The 14,790-nt window shown below is 37.5% G+C and overlaps 1 protein-coding gene across 3 annotated transcripts in view; it reads left to right on the forward strand.

The window, feature by feature from the left end:
* The window catches only part of IARS1 (isoleucyl-tRNA synthetase 1), a 107,915-nt gene that overhangs the window by 59,084 nt on the left and 34,041 nt on the right, over window positions 1-14,790 (forward strand). For all 3 annotated transcript variants that reach the window (XM_042807004.1, XM_042807003.1, XM_032995821.2), the window contains 4 exons: window positions 4,076-4,162; window positions 4,858-4,941; window positions 8,908-9,055; window positions 11,982-12,102. In XM_042807004.1, coding sequence (XP_042662938.1) covers window positions 4,076-4,162; window positions 4,858-4,941; window positions 8,908-9,055; window positions 11,982-12,102 — 440 coding nt within the window. The remainder of the gene's footprint in view (window positions 1-4,075; window positions 4,163-4,857; window positions 4,942-8,907; window positions 9,056-11,981; window positions 12,103-14,790) is intronic.

The raw sequence follows: 14,790 nt of genomic DNA on the forward strand, positions 1-14,790 counted from the left end.
CCAGCCCAAGTAGTCTTTGTTAGGGCATCTGTTTGTGCTGATCTTCAACTTTGTGCTCTCCACAATTGTATGTCACAGCTTATTAGTTATGGTGCTTTTTTCAGTATTAGTATACACCTAAGTACTATTGAGTAGCATGAAACCCAGCAGCGGAGGGACATACTGAACTCATTTGCAAGTCACGCGTTTGTGCTTGATGCTCTTCAAGTAGTTTTGGATCCAGTACATACAGTGAGCCTTGTGTTTCTTCATTTACTTTATTTTCTTTACTGGTGCATATAGCATGTGGATACAGATTTATTGCATGTGGAAACCGATTTCTTCCCTGTTGCATTTTATAAAGATAAAAGTGCATTTATTGCAATTTAGATGCCAAAAAATGAAAACAAATTAAAAAAATTGACAACATGTAGTCATTCTTACAGCGTGCAAGGGAGCTACTCAACTGTAAAAGTTCAACAGAATTAAACATGGCTTGGAATTTTTATGTGGATACAAAATCTATTCCTGGTAGTTAGAATTCCAGTGAAAATATGGGAAGAACGATAAATTTTAGGTGTCAGGGGTTAGCTATTTGAGATTGAGATGTCACAGTGGATTAGTGTGTCACACACACTTACTGCAGTGTTTCTTTTAGTGCTGCTATCCTTTGAAGCATGTGCGGGAGACATGGCAGATGAAAAGATGAGCGTCATCTCCTGTGTGTCCAGAGAAGCTCTCTAGTACCATTAGAGTGCACTTGTACTTTTTACACAAATTGGCCTTTTTATAGTATGATTTTAATCTGAACTTGAGTGTGGTGTAACATCCAGATCCACTATCTATCATGTTTCCAGTTTATAACATTATTTTCTTTTTAAAATTGTAAATGTAACCTGTGGATAAGCAGCTTCTTTCCCTTTCCTTAGTAGGCTGAACTGAATGATCTCACTAAATCAACTGAAGATTGGCTCTGGAAAAATTACAAGAGAAGTCCAAGCTGACGCTAATGCCGGCGGTGACTCTGTGGCTGTAGACATACAGCTGCTCTGCTAAAGTTTGAGCCCACACACTTGGGTTGGGTAGTGTAGGCAATGTGCAAGTGGAGACTTTCACGTTACAACCTGAAGTAGATTGCTTTTTGTTTCTAACATCAGCATAAGAGTTGCTGTAAGTCTTCACCATACCCAAGTCTGTCTCATCTGTGGGTGGAATATCAAAACATTTGCCTCGATACATGATGCTTATACCTTTCCCATGGTGCTCATGTCTGTCAATAACCTGGGGCTTTTATAGCAGCTAGTGTTCTGTGATTTGCAAAAGAATACTTTTGTAAAAGAAAGAAGGAATTAACATGTGAGGTAGTGGGTTTTTTGATAAAAGGTAAAGCTGTCTCAGGCTATTCTTAAGAAAGGTTCTCTTTCTAAAACTGTTAGGCTTTTAGTTTTTCCTAATTCTTGGAAAAAATGAGGATACTTTGCAAAGACACATGTATCTTTCTGTTAGTATGACAAGGCAGTATCATAATACGCCCAAGTGAATAACAAGCTGGTGAGTTCTGAAGTATTAAGAGCATAGTATGTGATTTTATTTGAAGCGTTCTGTATAAAGTGTTAAGATTCAGAAAGAAGGTTGGTTCTGTGTCAGGTCATACTACAGCTGATCTGAAGTAAGGACTGGTAGGTGGTGAAAGGCTCACTCAGGAGGTGGAAATCTGATGGCTGCTGTTTGACTCAACAGAGAAGGGGAGAAAATCAAGGGAAACAAGCAGAAAATTAATGTGATCAAGGTGATGAGCTAAAAGAGTCATTTTTTTGATGACTTTCTGCATGGATATGAGAAAGAGCTGTATTATATTTATTAAGGAAGGATTGATAGGAAAGGTTCTATCTCTGTATATAGGGAGATGCAAGAAAATTTATAGTCATGGTCACAATGTGGTGGCCTAAATGGAATTCACAGCTGAAGGATTCTGGCATGAACTACAGGATTATGTATTGACCCAGAATTGTTCAAGAAAGGAGAAAGCAGGGAGGGAATGCTTTCTTCCTTATGGAGGGAGTGGAAGAGGAGGGAAGAAGAGCACTTCTGTTCCTGGTGTTAAGGGGTTGGGGTTTTTTTTTATTGTTTTGGCTGACAGCTATGTATCTGCAAGGATGTAACTAGAAACAGACTGAGATTTGGTGAATGGAAGATGAAGCAGCAGAGATAAATTGAGGAAGTTGTCAGAAACAAATGTGTCTGTGGACAAGATACTTCAAAAATCAGGTGCAGAGAGACACTCCTTTTAAATGCTCAGAGTGGAAGAAGTGAATTTTTTTAAAAGGATAACCTGAGAGAGAAGAGTTATGTCAGGATGGTGGGTAAGCCAGTAGATGACAGGATCTCGGACAGTGTTGTAACTGTCATCAACTAAGGTACTTGATTGCTGAGGCTTTTTGGGTTTGACAATGCAAATAACATAAAATTTGTGAAAAGTTCTTGGATGTATTTTTTCAGTGCCCATAGTCAGTCTGTACAACCTTCCTAGTACAAACAGTATTGGAATATCTTCTAGTTGGTTCTGCTTTCTTGTTGTTAATTACAAAAGCACCTGCTCTAACATGAGAATTTGTGACCAGTTTGCCAGAAAGTGATGGGAGCTTGTCAGTGAGGTCCCTTCATACTAAATGCTAAACAAGTACTGCTATGTTTGTAATGAACTGTCAGTCTTGTAGGCTTGAGGTGTTGATCATCTGAGTAAATGCTCAAATGTTTGTGTTTAGGGGTTTTCTTGAGAATGAAGATGGGTTTTGAGTGCATGTGTTTGTGTGCAGGTGAAGGAGTGTTGGATAAAATGAATGAAATGACAAAGCAATTTAATTAAGAGAATTTATATCCTTCAGTGTGAGTTGAAGTGATTTTGAGAGTTAAAAGCCTGTCTGAGAGAGAAGCATCAGAGTTGTTTAAGCCACTTAATAAATGCAGTAATGCACACAGCAACCTTTACAGAGCTTTGGACCCTCAAGTAACAGAATAATGCTTTTGCAATTATAGGCAGCTTTTTGATAAAAACTACTTTAGAATATACATATGGACTTTTTTTCCCACTGAAATGTTTCTTCACTAAATCTTCACGCAAACGCATAGTTCTGAGGCATAACCTCCTGTGCCTTATTCTAAATCAATTAGATTTTTGATAATTATCTGCTGTTTTAAGGTTGCTAAGCAGTAGTCAGTGTGATACTCATTTTTAACCAGGAGGGCTGTGCGCCCCCCTCCAGTTATTTTCTTAAAAGTAATTACCAGCAGTGCAGTTACAGAAGCTCATGGATACCTCCTTCGGTGAAGGTTCTGACTCCTGACTATGGTATTATCCCATCATCTTGCACTTCCACTTAATTTCTCAGATATAATCATATATTGACATATTGAACAGTAGGTGCCTGTGCTTGCTCCAACACTGATTTAAGTGTCCTAGATAATTTATAGAGTTATTGTTAACGCATCAAATGGAGGCGGGGGATCCCCCTACTGCCCTTTGTTGTGGGGAACGCCTCTGTTCTCATATTTTCTAGCGATGGCTCATTTAACCCACGAAGTTTGTTTGATCGAAAGGAGGCTCTGCTCACTTTTGCTGACTTGCTTTTATGCTCCCAGCAGTAACTGTTCTATTGTCTGCTATGTTGAAGAATACAGACATTAACACAGACACATGCAAACCCAGTGTGCCAATCCTGTCTGCAGTGTTTGTTCCTAACTGATGCTGTGTTCAGAGGATTACTGAGCAAATAGGGAGCTTGTTAAGGGACAGAATTCCCTTCTCTGTAATAAAGGGGAAAATGCTAGTATTTTCTTCTTCACGACCTTCCTAATGCTTACTGCTACAATTTTTAGTCTTTCTTGGGCTAGTAGGTCACAGCTGAGCAAACAGCACTATATGCTACAAAGAGAAAAAAGGTCTACTTAGAATAAAACCCTCTTCTGAGTCTTTGCCACATAAATGTTCCAAAGACATAAATTTTAACTTTGCTAGAGTAAAACAACATAATGAAGAAAATCCAGATTTTAGTTGGATGTATTTAGAAAGTTGTGTTCATGCTGTCTCTTGTTTCAGGTTCTACACTTTGCTGGTGCTGTCCACTGCTCTTTTTGGAAGGCCTCCTTTCAAGAATGTAATTGTGAATGGCCTTGTTCTTGCCAGGTTGGTATGTCAGTCAATTCTTTCCTGAACATTTTTTTAGTCAAAGAATATTTCAGATAAGTCCCTGTGAATTGAAAACTAAATCTGAAATGGACTTTGGAGCTATCAAGACTTGTCAGAGAGATTGGTGTTGCAGGAGGTAAGAGGCACCTGAGAGTGAGAAGTTTACCTGTCCCAGCTATCTGTTGCAGTAGGATTAGTCCTTCCTGGAGAGAGAAAATGGGTAACAAGTCAGTAGAACAGGAAATAAATGGTACCTGTTATGCAGAGTGAAGTGAATTATAAATGTTGTTTTAAATGTAATTTTAAGTAAGTTAATTATATTTGTTTCCTTTTATTTTTAAATAAAGCTGTGTCAGTGGACTGGAGGGATTGATTCAAAATAAGTGCATCTTCCCTCAGCTTTGGTAGGAAATACAGATTTCCTGCTCAGATTTGTAACTTGGGAGTCTCTTGGGTTGGGTTGTTGTTCAGGTTTGGTTTGTGGGTTTTGTTTTTGTTTTGTTTTTTTTTGTTTGTTTTTTCAGTTGCTGTCATGAGTTCAACAGTCATACTGAAATGATGTGCTCATATATGTCTATGCTACCAAGAACATAATAGGATGGAAAAATTTAGCTGGACTTGAAGGACCTTTTTTCTTTGTCCATGTGTTAGAAGAATTTTGGGAATTTATGCCTACATTCTATACTTTCTAGTGATGGCCAAAAGATGAGCAAAAGGAAGAAGAATTATCCTGATCCAATGAGTATTGTAAATAGTTACGGAGCTGATGCACTAAGGTAGGATTTCTTTAATTAATGTACAATCTGATGTGTTAGCTTTCTGTTCATAGCAGACATGTACCAGCAGGACTGCTTATGGGGTTTTTGACAATTAGCAGTAGGAAGAAAGTTAATTTTAGAAACTTCTAGACCGCTATGGCAGCCAAATAGCTGAAAGAGTGTATGACTCAAAAGAACTGGCAATAGTTACAGTGCCTGAATGTTCTATGCCCTTGTCGTATCTCCCTCAAGGCTTTTAACAACCAAAGCTGATGTGCTGACTCGAGGCCTTCCATAAGAAAAAAGTGTGTCCACTTTGTACAGAATTCTTCCACTTGAGCCAGCACTGTCCGCTATTGCAGCGAAGAGCCTGAGTTGACCCAGTGAAAACTGGAATAAAATCTTTGAGAACAATACTATTAGTTTACCGTTAAATTGTTATTTTAGGGAAAAATTACTGTATAATGCACAGAAATGTCTGTTTGCTGCTTACACTATACATTTTCCCAAAGAGAGAGTGTTTCTTTGTTGTTGATGTAACTATGCAGTATATACCTAATAGCAATGAATCCAGGAAAACAGACGTGGAGCAGCCTAATGTGTATATATAAATTGTTCTGGTCAAACAGATTAAACACTGTTGAAGTGTTTCAGTAAAATTATACTAATGTGTAAACGTAATTATGCAGTCACCTAGTACTTTGGCAAGATGCACTTACTGCTTGGATGAAGTGGTACCTTGAGGTAAAGGTACAATAAAGACATTTTAATAACTGCATGAGTACATTACTTACACATTCCTCAAGAGCCCTGTAATTCTTGCTATGTATAAGAAAACCTTAAACTATCACACACATTAAGTTGTATGTTACAACTAAACACAGTAATGATTGGGCTGAATGAAAGGTTAGTGTCCTGTGATTTTTTTTGTTTATTTGAGAAAGGTGGTGGTTGTTTGTTCTAGGTAACTTAAAACAGATGAGAAGTTCTCCTTTCTCCTTCTCATATTTTTGCAATGGAGAGTTGGGTGGATTTCTTAAATTTGGTCAAGATTGTTCTTTACAAATAATCCAGGTCTATTAGCAGAATATCAGTGAATTGGTAGCTGGAACAATATGAGTGAAAAGGATTAGAGTTACTCATATTGGAGATTTTTAAATTGCAGGTGATGTTTCCGTTGGAAAAAAACCCCATCTTTTTCATAAAACAAAACAAAAAAAACCTCCAACACCAGAAGTTACATTTTCATTATTCATGATTTTTGGATTTCTGAAAAGCTAATTCATTTTTCTGCCTGTGTAGTCGTTCTCTAATGTCACATTTATTTATACGTACACCCACACATAGAGTAAAAAGCAATGCAGACTAGGTTCATTTATGGAAGGAACTCTGTGATTCAGTTGTCTCTGCTTATTCACTGAAGCGCTTGATGTGTTCTGTTTATAGAAAAAGCTACAATTGAGGTTTCTTTCCTTGGCACTGTTTCCCTGCAGAGTTACTTTAGCTTTTGCAGAGTGTGTATATATATCTTTCTTTTTAAACTACAGCTTTGAAGTATTCTCAGCATAAAATATACTATTGATAAAAAGATCCGCAGAAAATATAGATATAAGTTGTTCAAATGAATATAGAATTGAATGGAAAGGGTAAACAGAAAAAATAACAGCACGGCAAATTTAACAACTCAACTTCAGTCTTCCTAGAACTTGAATCCTTTGTGAAACCTGTAAGAATTGTCAAAACCAGTTATATTTTGATATTCCTAAGACCTATGACTTGGGTTGGATAGCTGTCAAAGTTGAAGTACATCAGAAAGAATTTGCTGGTCATAGTATTTCTAAGCCCTTTGCTTTCATGTATCCTGAGGTAGGTATCGCTGTTAGAAGTCATGTGTTACGTTCCCCTTTCAGTCTGTTCTTAAAATGCAGAAGAAATAACATAATGCCACAGACTGCTGTTTTAGAGAGATAAAAAGGAGGTTACTTTATTGTTTTTTATACATTGTTAGAAAACTTGATAAGTGCCTTGATTTGAGGAAGGATCTTCAATGCTGTAGCTAAATTGAGAGAACTCTTCCTTTATCAGGTGCCTTATTTCTCTTTCCATGTAAAAGATGTAAGTATCATTGCACTTGAAGAATTCAGGAAATTACTATTCTTTTAACATTTACTTATTGTAAGGCAGTATAGGAATGCTATGTTAAAAAACCCCCAAAACAGTAGCCATACAGAGCTACATTTTCTTTTATTTCTTGTGCTAAGAGCTATTTTAAGAAAACTTCTGATAGATTCTGCAGTGAGTGCTGCTGAGATGGGTGCAAAGGAGCAATTTAGCAGATCCTTCATAGCCCTGATGAGTTTATATTGCTGCTGCCTCAGGAGGAAGGCAGTGGAGGCAGTCTGAAGTGATCATTACTCTAAGTCCCAAATGTAAAAGGCCTGGAGTATCCCGGTGTACCTTAGGGCCAGACAAGCTCTCGGATTTGGAGCAAAGTTATGTTTGACTTCTGAAATAAATAATATGTAATAAGCCCATAAATAATTGTGATGGGAGGTTTGGTTTAAATATATACTTACAAATTCTAGTTTCATTTAAGGACTTACTAGTTCATGATCATGCTTAATTGTTCTGTACTTTTGTAAACTTGTATTTTTAATTCAGATACCATATTTTAAATTTTTTTAGTTTTTTTTTCAGTACAGTACTGAAAATACCAATTTCTGTGTTGCATTACTGTCTGTTTACTCTGGCAGCTCTATTTTTATGTATTCATTTTTATGCAAGAAGCCTGCTCCTGAAGAATTTATGGTCTGGTATTTTGAATGTGCTGTGTCAAACCCCATTAAGATTTTATAGCCTCCTAAAGGAAGTGTTGGTAAAGATATATTAGTTTAGAATAATGATTTTAAAAGTTGATAAAATTTGAGAAAATGAGTTTATAAATTTCTATTGAGAAATGTCACAATCTTTAAAACAAAAAAAAGTTTGGTTGTTTTTTCATATTTGGAAAAATAAATGAAGTACATCTAAATCAAGTTTTTATTCAGGTTTCTTCGATACCAGAGTAAGACCTGGTTTCTTTTTGAGTTAACTTGATAGATACCAGTTTGTCTCTGTAAACAGAATATTTGTTTAGGGAAGAAGATGGGATAAAGTAGAAAGATGATTTTTTGCAAACTTACAGCCAGCAAGGAAGCTGAGAGACATGTCTGTCTCTCTGAAATGAGGAACTGTTAGCTTGAAGAAAACTGTCCTGAGGAGGATCTCCCTAGACAGGGTGGATTTCATGTGCAGGTGAACCCCCCTTGTCTGAGGTGGGCATGATTCGGTGGGGGTTGCTTCTGACAGAAGTCATCAGCGTCACCCAAATCCTCTGCTTTGTTCAGAGCTGCTTCTGGAGCTGAGGCACATTTGCATTGGTAGGAGGTACATTCTTGTCCTCTTTTGGGGCTGTTTTTCTTGAAAGCTTTAATTTCTGCTTTTTAAAATTGATTTGTCCATCTTGCCTTGCTCCTTAGCTCTGTGTTTGCAATGGACTCAAAGCTTTTTACAATTGAGGGAATTAACTAGATTGAGTAGAAAGGTATTGTATCATTGTTAAGGAATTCAAAACACTGCTGAAACAATAGGTGCCATTCCAAAGATGAACACTGATTCCATGCATTCACTGCTTGCTTTATACTGTGATAAGCATCTGAGCATGTGTTAGCACTTCAATTAACTGCTAGTTAAAAAAAAATTTTAAATTCAAATTCCATATGCAGTATCATAAAAATAATCCTGTAGCAGTAGGAAGTAAATTGTCATGTGTTCAATATGTTGCATGCTTACAATTCTGTCTTCCTTAGAGATTTTAGTCTGATACTGCTCCCTTGGGTATCTTTATTTTGCCATGCAGGCCTGCAGGTTTTACTGTATGTTTAAGTGCATTTCTATCAGTATATGTTGTTTTAAGCTCTTAAGTGTTGTGTTCTTATTTTGCAGGTTATACCTGATCAATTCTCCTGTGGTAAGAGCAGAAAATCTGAGATTTAAGGAGGAGGGAGTAAGGGATATCCTGAAGGATGTCTTCCTGCCCTGGTACAATGCATATCGCTTTCTTGTTCAGAATGTTCAGATCCTGCAACATAAGGTACAGATCTCTTGAGCATGGAAAGGCAAAGTGGAAGGGGCTTTGTGCTTTTTACACTAATAGAGTAAATTAGCATCGTAGAGAAATTTAGATTGGGAGACACATCTGGACTCTGACTCTGGAGGTCACCTGAACTTTACCTCCTTGTTCAAAGCAAGGCTGACTTCAAAGTTAAATCAGGTCGTATATACTTGCTGTTAATTTCTGTGTTATTTACTGTTCTCAGTTATTTACTGTTTTGTAAAGCTATAATCATCCTGCATCTTTCTCCTCTCGACCAAACTTACTATAGTATAGAAAGGAGTGGAACACAGGGGACTCACGACGTAACAGCTATCATTTCTCAGATTAGGGTGCTCTTGATTCCCTGCTATTTGAGGTAAATGTGATGCTATTGCATTTGTACTCATGAAATAGGAGATGAAGATGGGGACTTCAAGTCTGTGAGGTTAATACATACTGAGTAATTATCCGCTTTTAGTCACCTTGCTGGGAACAACAGTTAAAAGCCAGGTACCACACATGCTTGAGGGAATCCTTCTGAAATGTCGGTACTAAGTCTTGCTGGTTTTCTAGTAACTGTCTTCCCGGTGTTTGTACAGTAGCTTGGAGGTGATATGTGCCACTAGTACTGCCTTGAGTGCTGCTGCTGCCGCTTTTTCTTTGCTGCTACCCCACATCATGTAGTCAGGCATGGCTGCATTGCAGGAAGGGTGCTGTCAGAGGATGGCAGCTGGACTGCAAGTTTCTCTGCACCAAGAACATGGCTTAATAGCATACAGATTTAACAGAAGCAGACCTGCACATAACTAATGAAAAGAAAGTTATTTTCCGTAGTGGCTGCTGTGATAATTTCTTGAGCCAACTCATTTACTGTAACTTTAATTATGAGTCTGCATAAAAATGTTTAACTTGGGAATGCTCAGTACTGAATATGTTAGCAAGAGCAAGAAGATTGCCTTCTGTAACAAGACAGCTGATTTTTGTAAAAGTTAGATTTAAATACAACTTAGAAAAAAAATGAAGACATGGAATGGAAAGGAGGGTAAATCATCATAAAAGCAATAATGCTTGAGATTTGTAGATTATATTTTAAGTCTACTAAAAATGCTGGATGGGTGACATGAGTTTCTACACTTTCAGAATGAAAGCAAGATTAAAATTTTTTATAGTGATTTTTCATGTAAATTGAACATTTTATGTGTATATTATATAGTTTCTATTGAAACCAATTTTAATCTTCCAGCTGAGATTAATGATGGGAGGTTACCACTTGTTAGTGCAGACTTTTATGGGAGAATGGGAACTAAGTGAAAAAGTTCAAACCTTGTACTACACATGAAATTACAGTAGCAGCCTAATTGCTGTGGAGAACTGCCATTAGAAGCAATAGAGGCAGCTGACTTCAATAAATAGTAGAGTAAATATCTGACTTAGATAAATGGTTTTATCTTTTTAACAACCCCTTTTGGGAAGAAAGTCTAGTAAATTCAGATCCTAATATTTAACAAATCTTTTCTTAGGATCCCTAGATAGCATTCATCAGACAAACTTAGGCATTGCTCCAAAAATATGCTTCAGTTTTTTCCTGTTTGACCTTTGAATTGTCTAAACTACGCTTTGCAGCTTTTTGCTGTGATCCCATTAAATCTTGCAAGATCATCCAAATTGGGGATGGAGGATCCCAGTGGAAAATCCAGGTGTTTAAGCAGATAGTTTTGGGAATTCAGCAGGTGTATTTTTTCTTTCTAAATAGGTAGTGAAAACATTTCTGTGCACCATATTAGGCAAAAGAATGCGCTATTTGAGATGATAGTGCTTAAATTGTTAAATTTCATGCACAGGTTTGAACAACTTTTTCATTGTATTCTGCCTCATGCAAGAGAGAAACTACAATCCCAGTGGCCTGGATGAAGTCTAATAATAATTTTATTCTTACTGTAGTTACCACAGTAATTGTAAGTGGTTAAATGCTTGCTGACCTCACACTGGGATTGCTGCACTTCTGGGTGTGCAGATGCATTTCTTTTTTAAGAATCTTCTCCTTTTATACTATGTAAGTGGATGCTTAACTACTGGGTTGAATAATCCAAACAGATTTTTTTTTTTTTTTTTTTTTAACCTGGACTCTGAAAGTCCAAAGACTCTTAAAACCAGATGTTAAATACTGTTTGCAAATCTGAAAAATAAACAATGCCCCCCCCTGTTTTCAACCATTCATAAGAGTGTTCACAAGGAAAAGAGTCAGACTGTAGGCACCAACAAGTGTGCTTACTTGTGGGTTTGCTTGCAATGCCCTACAGAATCATCCAAGTGTTACAAAATTTCTCAGATGGATACAAACATCAGTATTCATGAAAGCAACAAAATGCACTATATGCATGTTGGAGGCTCAAAAATTACACCTGTTTTTTCCGGTTGTTATGTTCTTCTATGTTTTAATCTGTTGAAATTGTCGCATGCTCTTAGAAAATAATTTTATTGTTTATATGCCCTTTCCCCAAATAGAATTCATCTTCATAGTACCTTTCTTGCAAGTGCTTCGGATCCTCCTATATGAAGCAGTTACGTAAATTCAAGATTGCTACCCCATGACTGGAAGCTATGACTTATACTGCCAACAGGGAGAGAATGAACACATACCGTTGTGTGCTGTCCTGCTTTTTCTGTGGTTTAGCAGATCCAAATAACTGGTCTCCTTCGTAGTTGAAAGGACAATGTGGTGAAATCAGCAGCAGCGAGAGTTGAATTTTCCTTAGCTATTTCTTATATACACATTTATGGAATTTAATGTTCTCTTAGGAAAGCAGTGTAACACAGTGAAGGTGACAAAATATTACTGGCTGACAGGTGGTTTGATATAGGTTTGAATATACATCCTTATGACTTGAAAATGTGTTTTGTGGGTTTTTTTTGTTGATGATAGGATGAGGGAAGAGAATTTCTTTACAATGAGAACACACTTAAGGAGAGCAATAACGTCATGGATAAATGGATTCTTTCTTTCACCCAATCACTCATTAAATTCTTCAAAGCTGAAATGGCAGGTATGCACACGTTTGATCGGGTGAGTGTACGCATGTTTAATTTTTGATTAGAGAACAAACCATTTCATCCAGAGATTTCCAAATTCCACATGAGACTTGAGATGAAAGGAAGGAAATCTTTAACCAGCTACTATAGTACATGGAGTGCTGCTTTCATGGGTGTTAATACAGATTTTGCTATGCTTGTTCATGAGATGTCAAAAAGTGATGAGGCGCTTTTGTCACGTCTAATCCTATGAGCTCGGTGATGTAGCTTGTTGCTGTAACATCATCTTCTACAGTGCTTGGAGCAATTAATAGTATTATAATAGTAACTGAAAGACAGCAGTGAAAAGGAAGCCAGTTGAATTTGGGGAAGCTGTAAAAAAGAAGGATAAAACAGGCACTGCTCAAGTCAGCTAAATAATTTTGAGAGGTACATGAACATGGGGAATAAATTTCCCCTGCATAGTTCCATGGAGAGGGCTTTTTTGTAATCGTATTGGGAGTGTGTGCAGAAAGAAAGAATAGCATTAGGACATAGCATAGTTTTAAGATGGTACTCTCCTGGTTTTTCTTCCTGCGTTTTGTCTCTTTCATCATCCCATATCACTCAAAGCTCGCATTATATTAAGACAATGTTAATTAGAAAAAGAAGGTGCTGCAAGATCCCTCTGAAGTACTTGGTCTGATCCAGTAAGCTTACAAACTTGCAGATGAAGTCACGATGGGATTTGAAGAGGTTTTGTGCTTTTAAGGTCACTAGAAAGGGAGATACTGGAAAGAAGGTGGCTTTTGCCATTGTGGTTCATGTTTACGAATAAACAAACAACCCCCCCGCCATGCCTGTGATTGTAAGTTGCCCTCAGAAGAGTTTTTAGAAGCCTTCTACAGGTGTGCCTGGGCTTGGGGAAGGAAGGTCTTAGTGGGATAATAGAAAATGTGGAAGAATCTAAATGCCAGATCTGGGTTTCTGTGGACACAGGACAGCCATCCTCTGCTTCAGCCATCTCCTGTATTCCCCCCTCTTAGGCTGTCACAGTGTTCACTCTCACCGTGACCAGTAAGGTGAGTTCATCTTACTGTAGATAAAGCAGGTCATTTTGGTAATAACTAAATTCACGTGAGGTCATAATTTCATTAGAGGAAGAAAGAATCCTCAAGCTACCAAAACCAGGAGTAAGATAAAAGCTGTCGGTTGTTGACAAAATGTGGCTTCTTCCTAGGTTTTGTTCTTGAAATTTGATGGTGGTGTGTGTTGAGTTCCATGTGTTGCCAGACAAAATATGCAGAACCTATGCAAGTTTACATGCTGCATGTAAAGAGGGAAATGCTTTGAGGGACAGTGGGAAATTTATTTGTGAATATGTACCTGGGATCTTGGGTTAGTGCACGGTTTAAACAGAAATAGTATTTGCAGGAAGATGGGCATGGGAATTGAAACTGGTATTCTCTGCTCTGGAATTCCAAGAGGAAGATTATGCTAATAAAAAGGGGATGTGTCAGCTGACATCTTTACAAAGCAAGAAGATCCTTCCAACCAGGAGAAGAAAATTGCTGTTGGAAAATGACAATGTAAAGACTTTCAAGACTGTAGTGTTGGTATTAAATGCTATTGTCTTGGGTTAGGTGAAGATGAAGTGATGTACTCATCAAATGAGTGACCCATCTCATTTGGAAGTGATTAACAAACGTGATTTTTTCAATATTATTTTTTTTGCCTGAACTCTGAATTCAGTCAGATATTAATGAGATGCAGTAAATTTGTGTTCTGTGACTTGATACTCTTGTGCTAATCCTTTTTTAATGGAGGAGTTTGGAATTTTTTTTAAGATATTCTACTTGATATGATTGAAGTAGGAAAAACGCCAGGAAAGGGCGAGGGAAGGTTATAATGGTGACTGATAACCTCAAATGCTAGGTAAAGGAGAAAAATACACCACACAAGCTCCATTTTAGAAATCAAGATTTTGAAAATAATGATGAAAAAAAAAATAAATGCAGAAGCTGTTGTAGATGTGGCATCATGTGAGCAAAAATAAATGATTGCATTCGCCAACTAATGCTGTACAATTGTTCCCTGCAAAAATGTGTTTATAAAAAAATAAAAATAAAGTTTAAAAAATGTTTTCTCTGCCATATCTAAACCATAGCTGAGGCAGTGGTGCTGAGGTGATATTTGGGCACTGCCAAAGAAATGGCACAGTCTGCACTGAGAAGTGCTGTTCCTGGAGCTGTGTGTGCGATGGTGTGTAAGAATGTGCAGGCTTGGAACTAAAAGGCAAGGACACACCACTAACCAGAACAATGTTGCAAATGAGCTCAGCTTCTTTCATTTAGTCAAGTGCATTTTATAGTGGAGCTAAATTTTACACCAGTTGCCTGCCTCTAGAAAAATGTTCCTGTTAAGTAAAACTTATGTTAATTCTGCCCCAGTTTCTACTAGTAGCTCGAATAGCCAGCAGTATTTTAGCTTAATGGAGTCCTTGTCAGTTTAGTATTGACCTCACTTGAATAGGCTGAGGGTGGGAAGGGGAACATGCCTGTGTGCACTGCAACTGTGGGATGCTTTAGAGAGCCTGGAAAAAGCTTTAGAAAGGTGTAACAACCCTCTGCTAATTCTGGACTGGGGAGAGCTTTTGACTTCCCAGAACATATGCAATTGGAGAAAAGGAAACAACATGTATCAGAAAGCAGCCTCACTTCACT

This window comes from Tyto alba, unplaced genomic scaffold (assembly GCF_018691265.1).
Source record: "Tyto alba isolate M040663 unplaced genomic scaffold, T.alba_DEE_v4.0 Super-Scaffold_49, whole genome shotgun sequence".
Classification (NCBI taxonomy): Eukaryota; Metazoa; Chordata; class Aves; order Strigiformes; family Tytonidae; genus Tyto; species Tyto alba.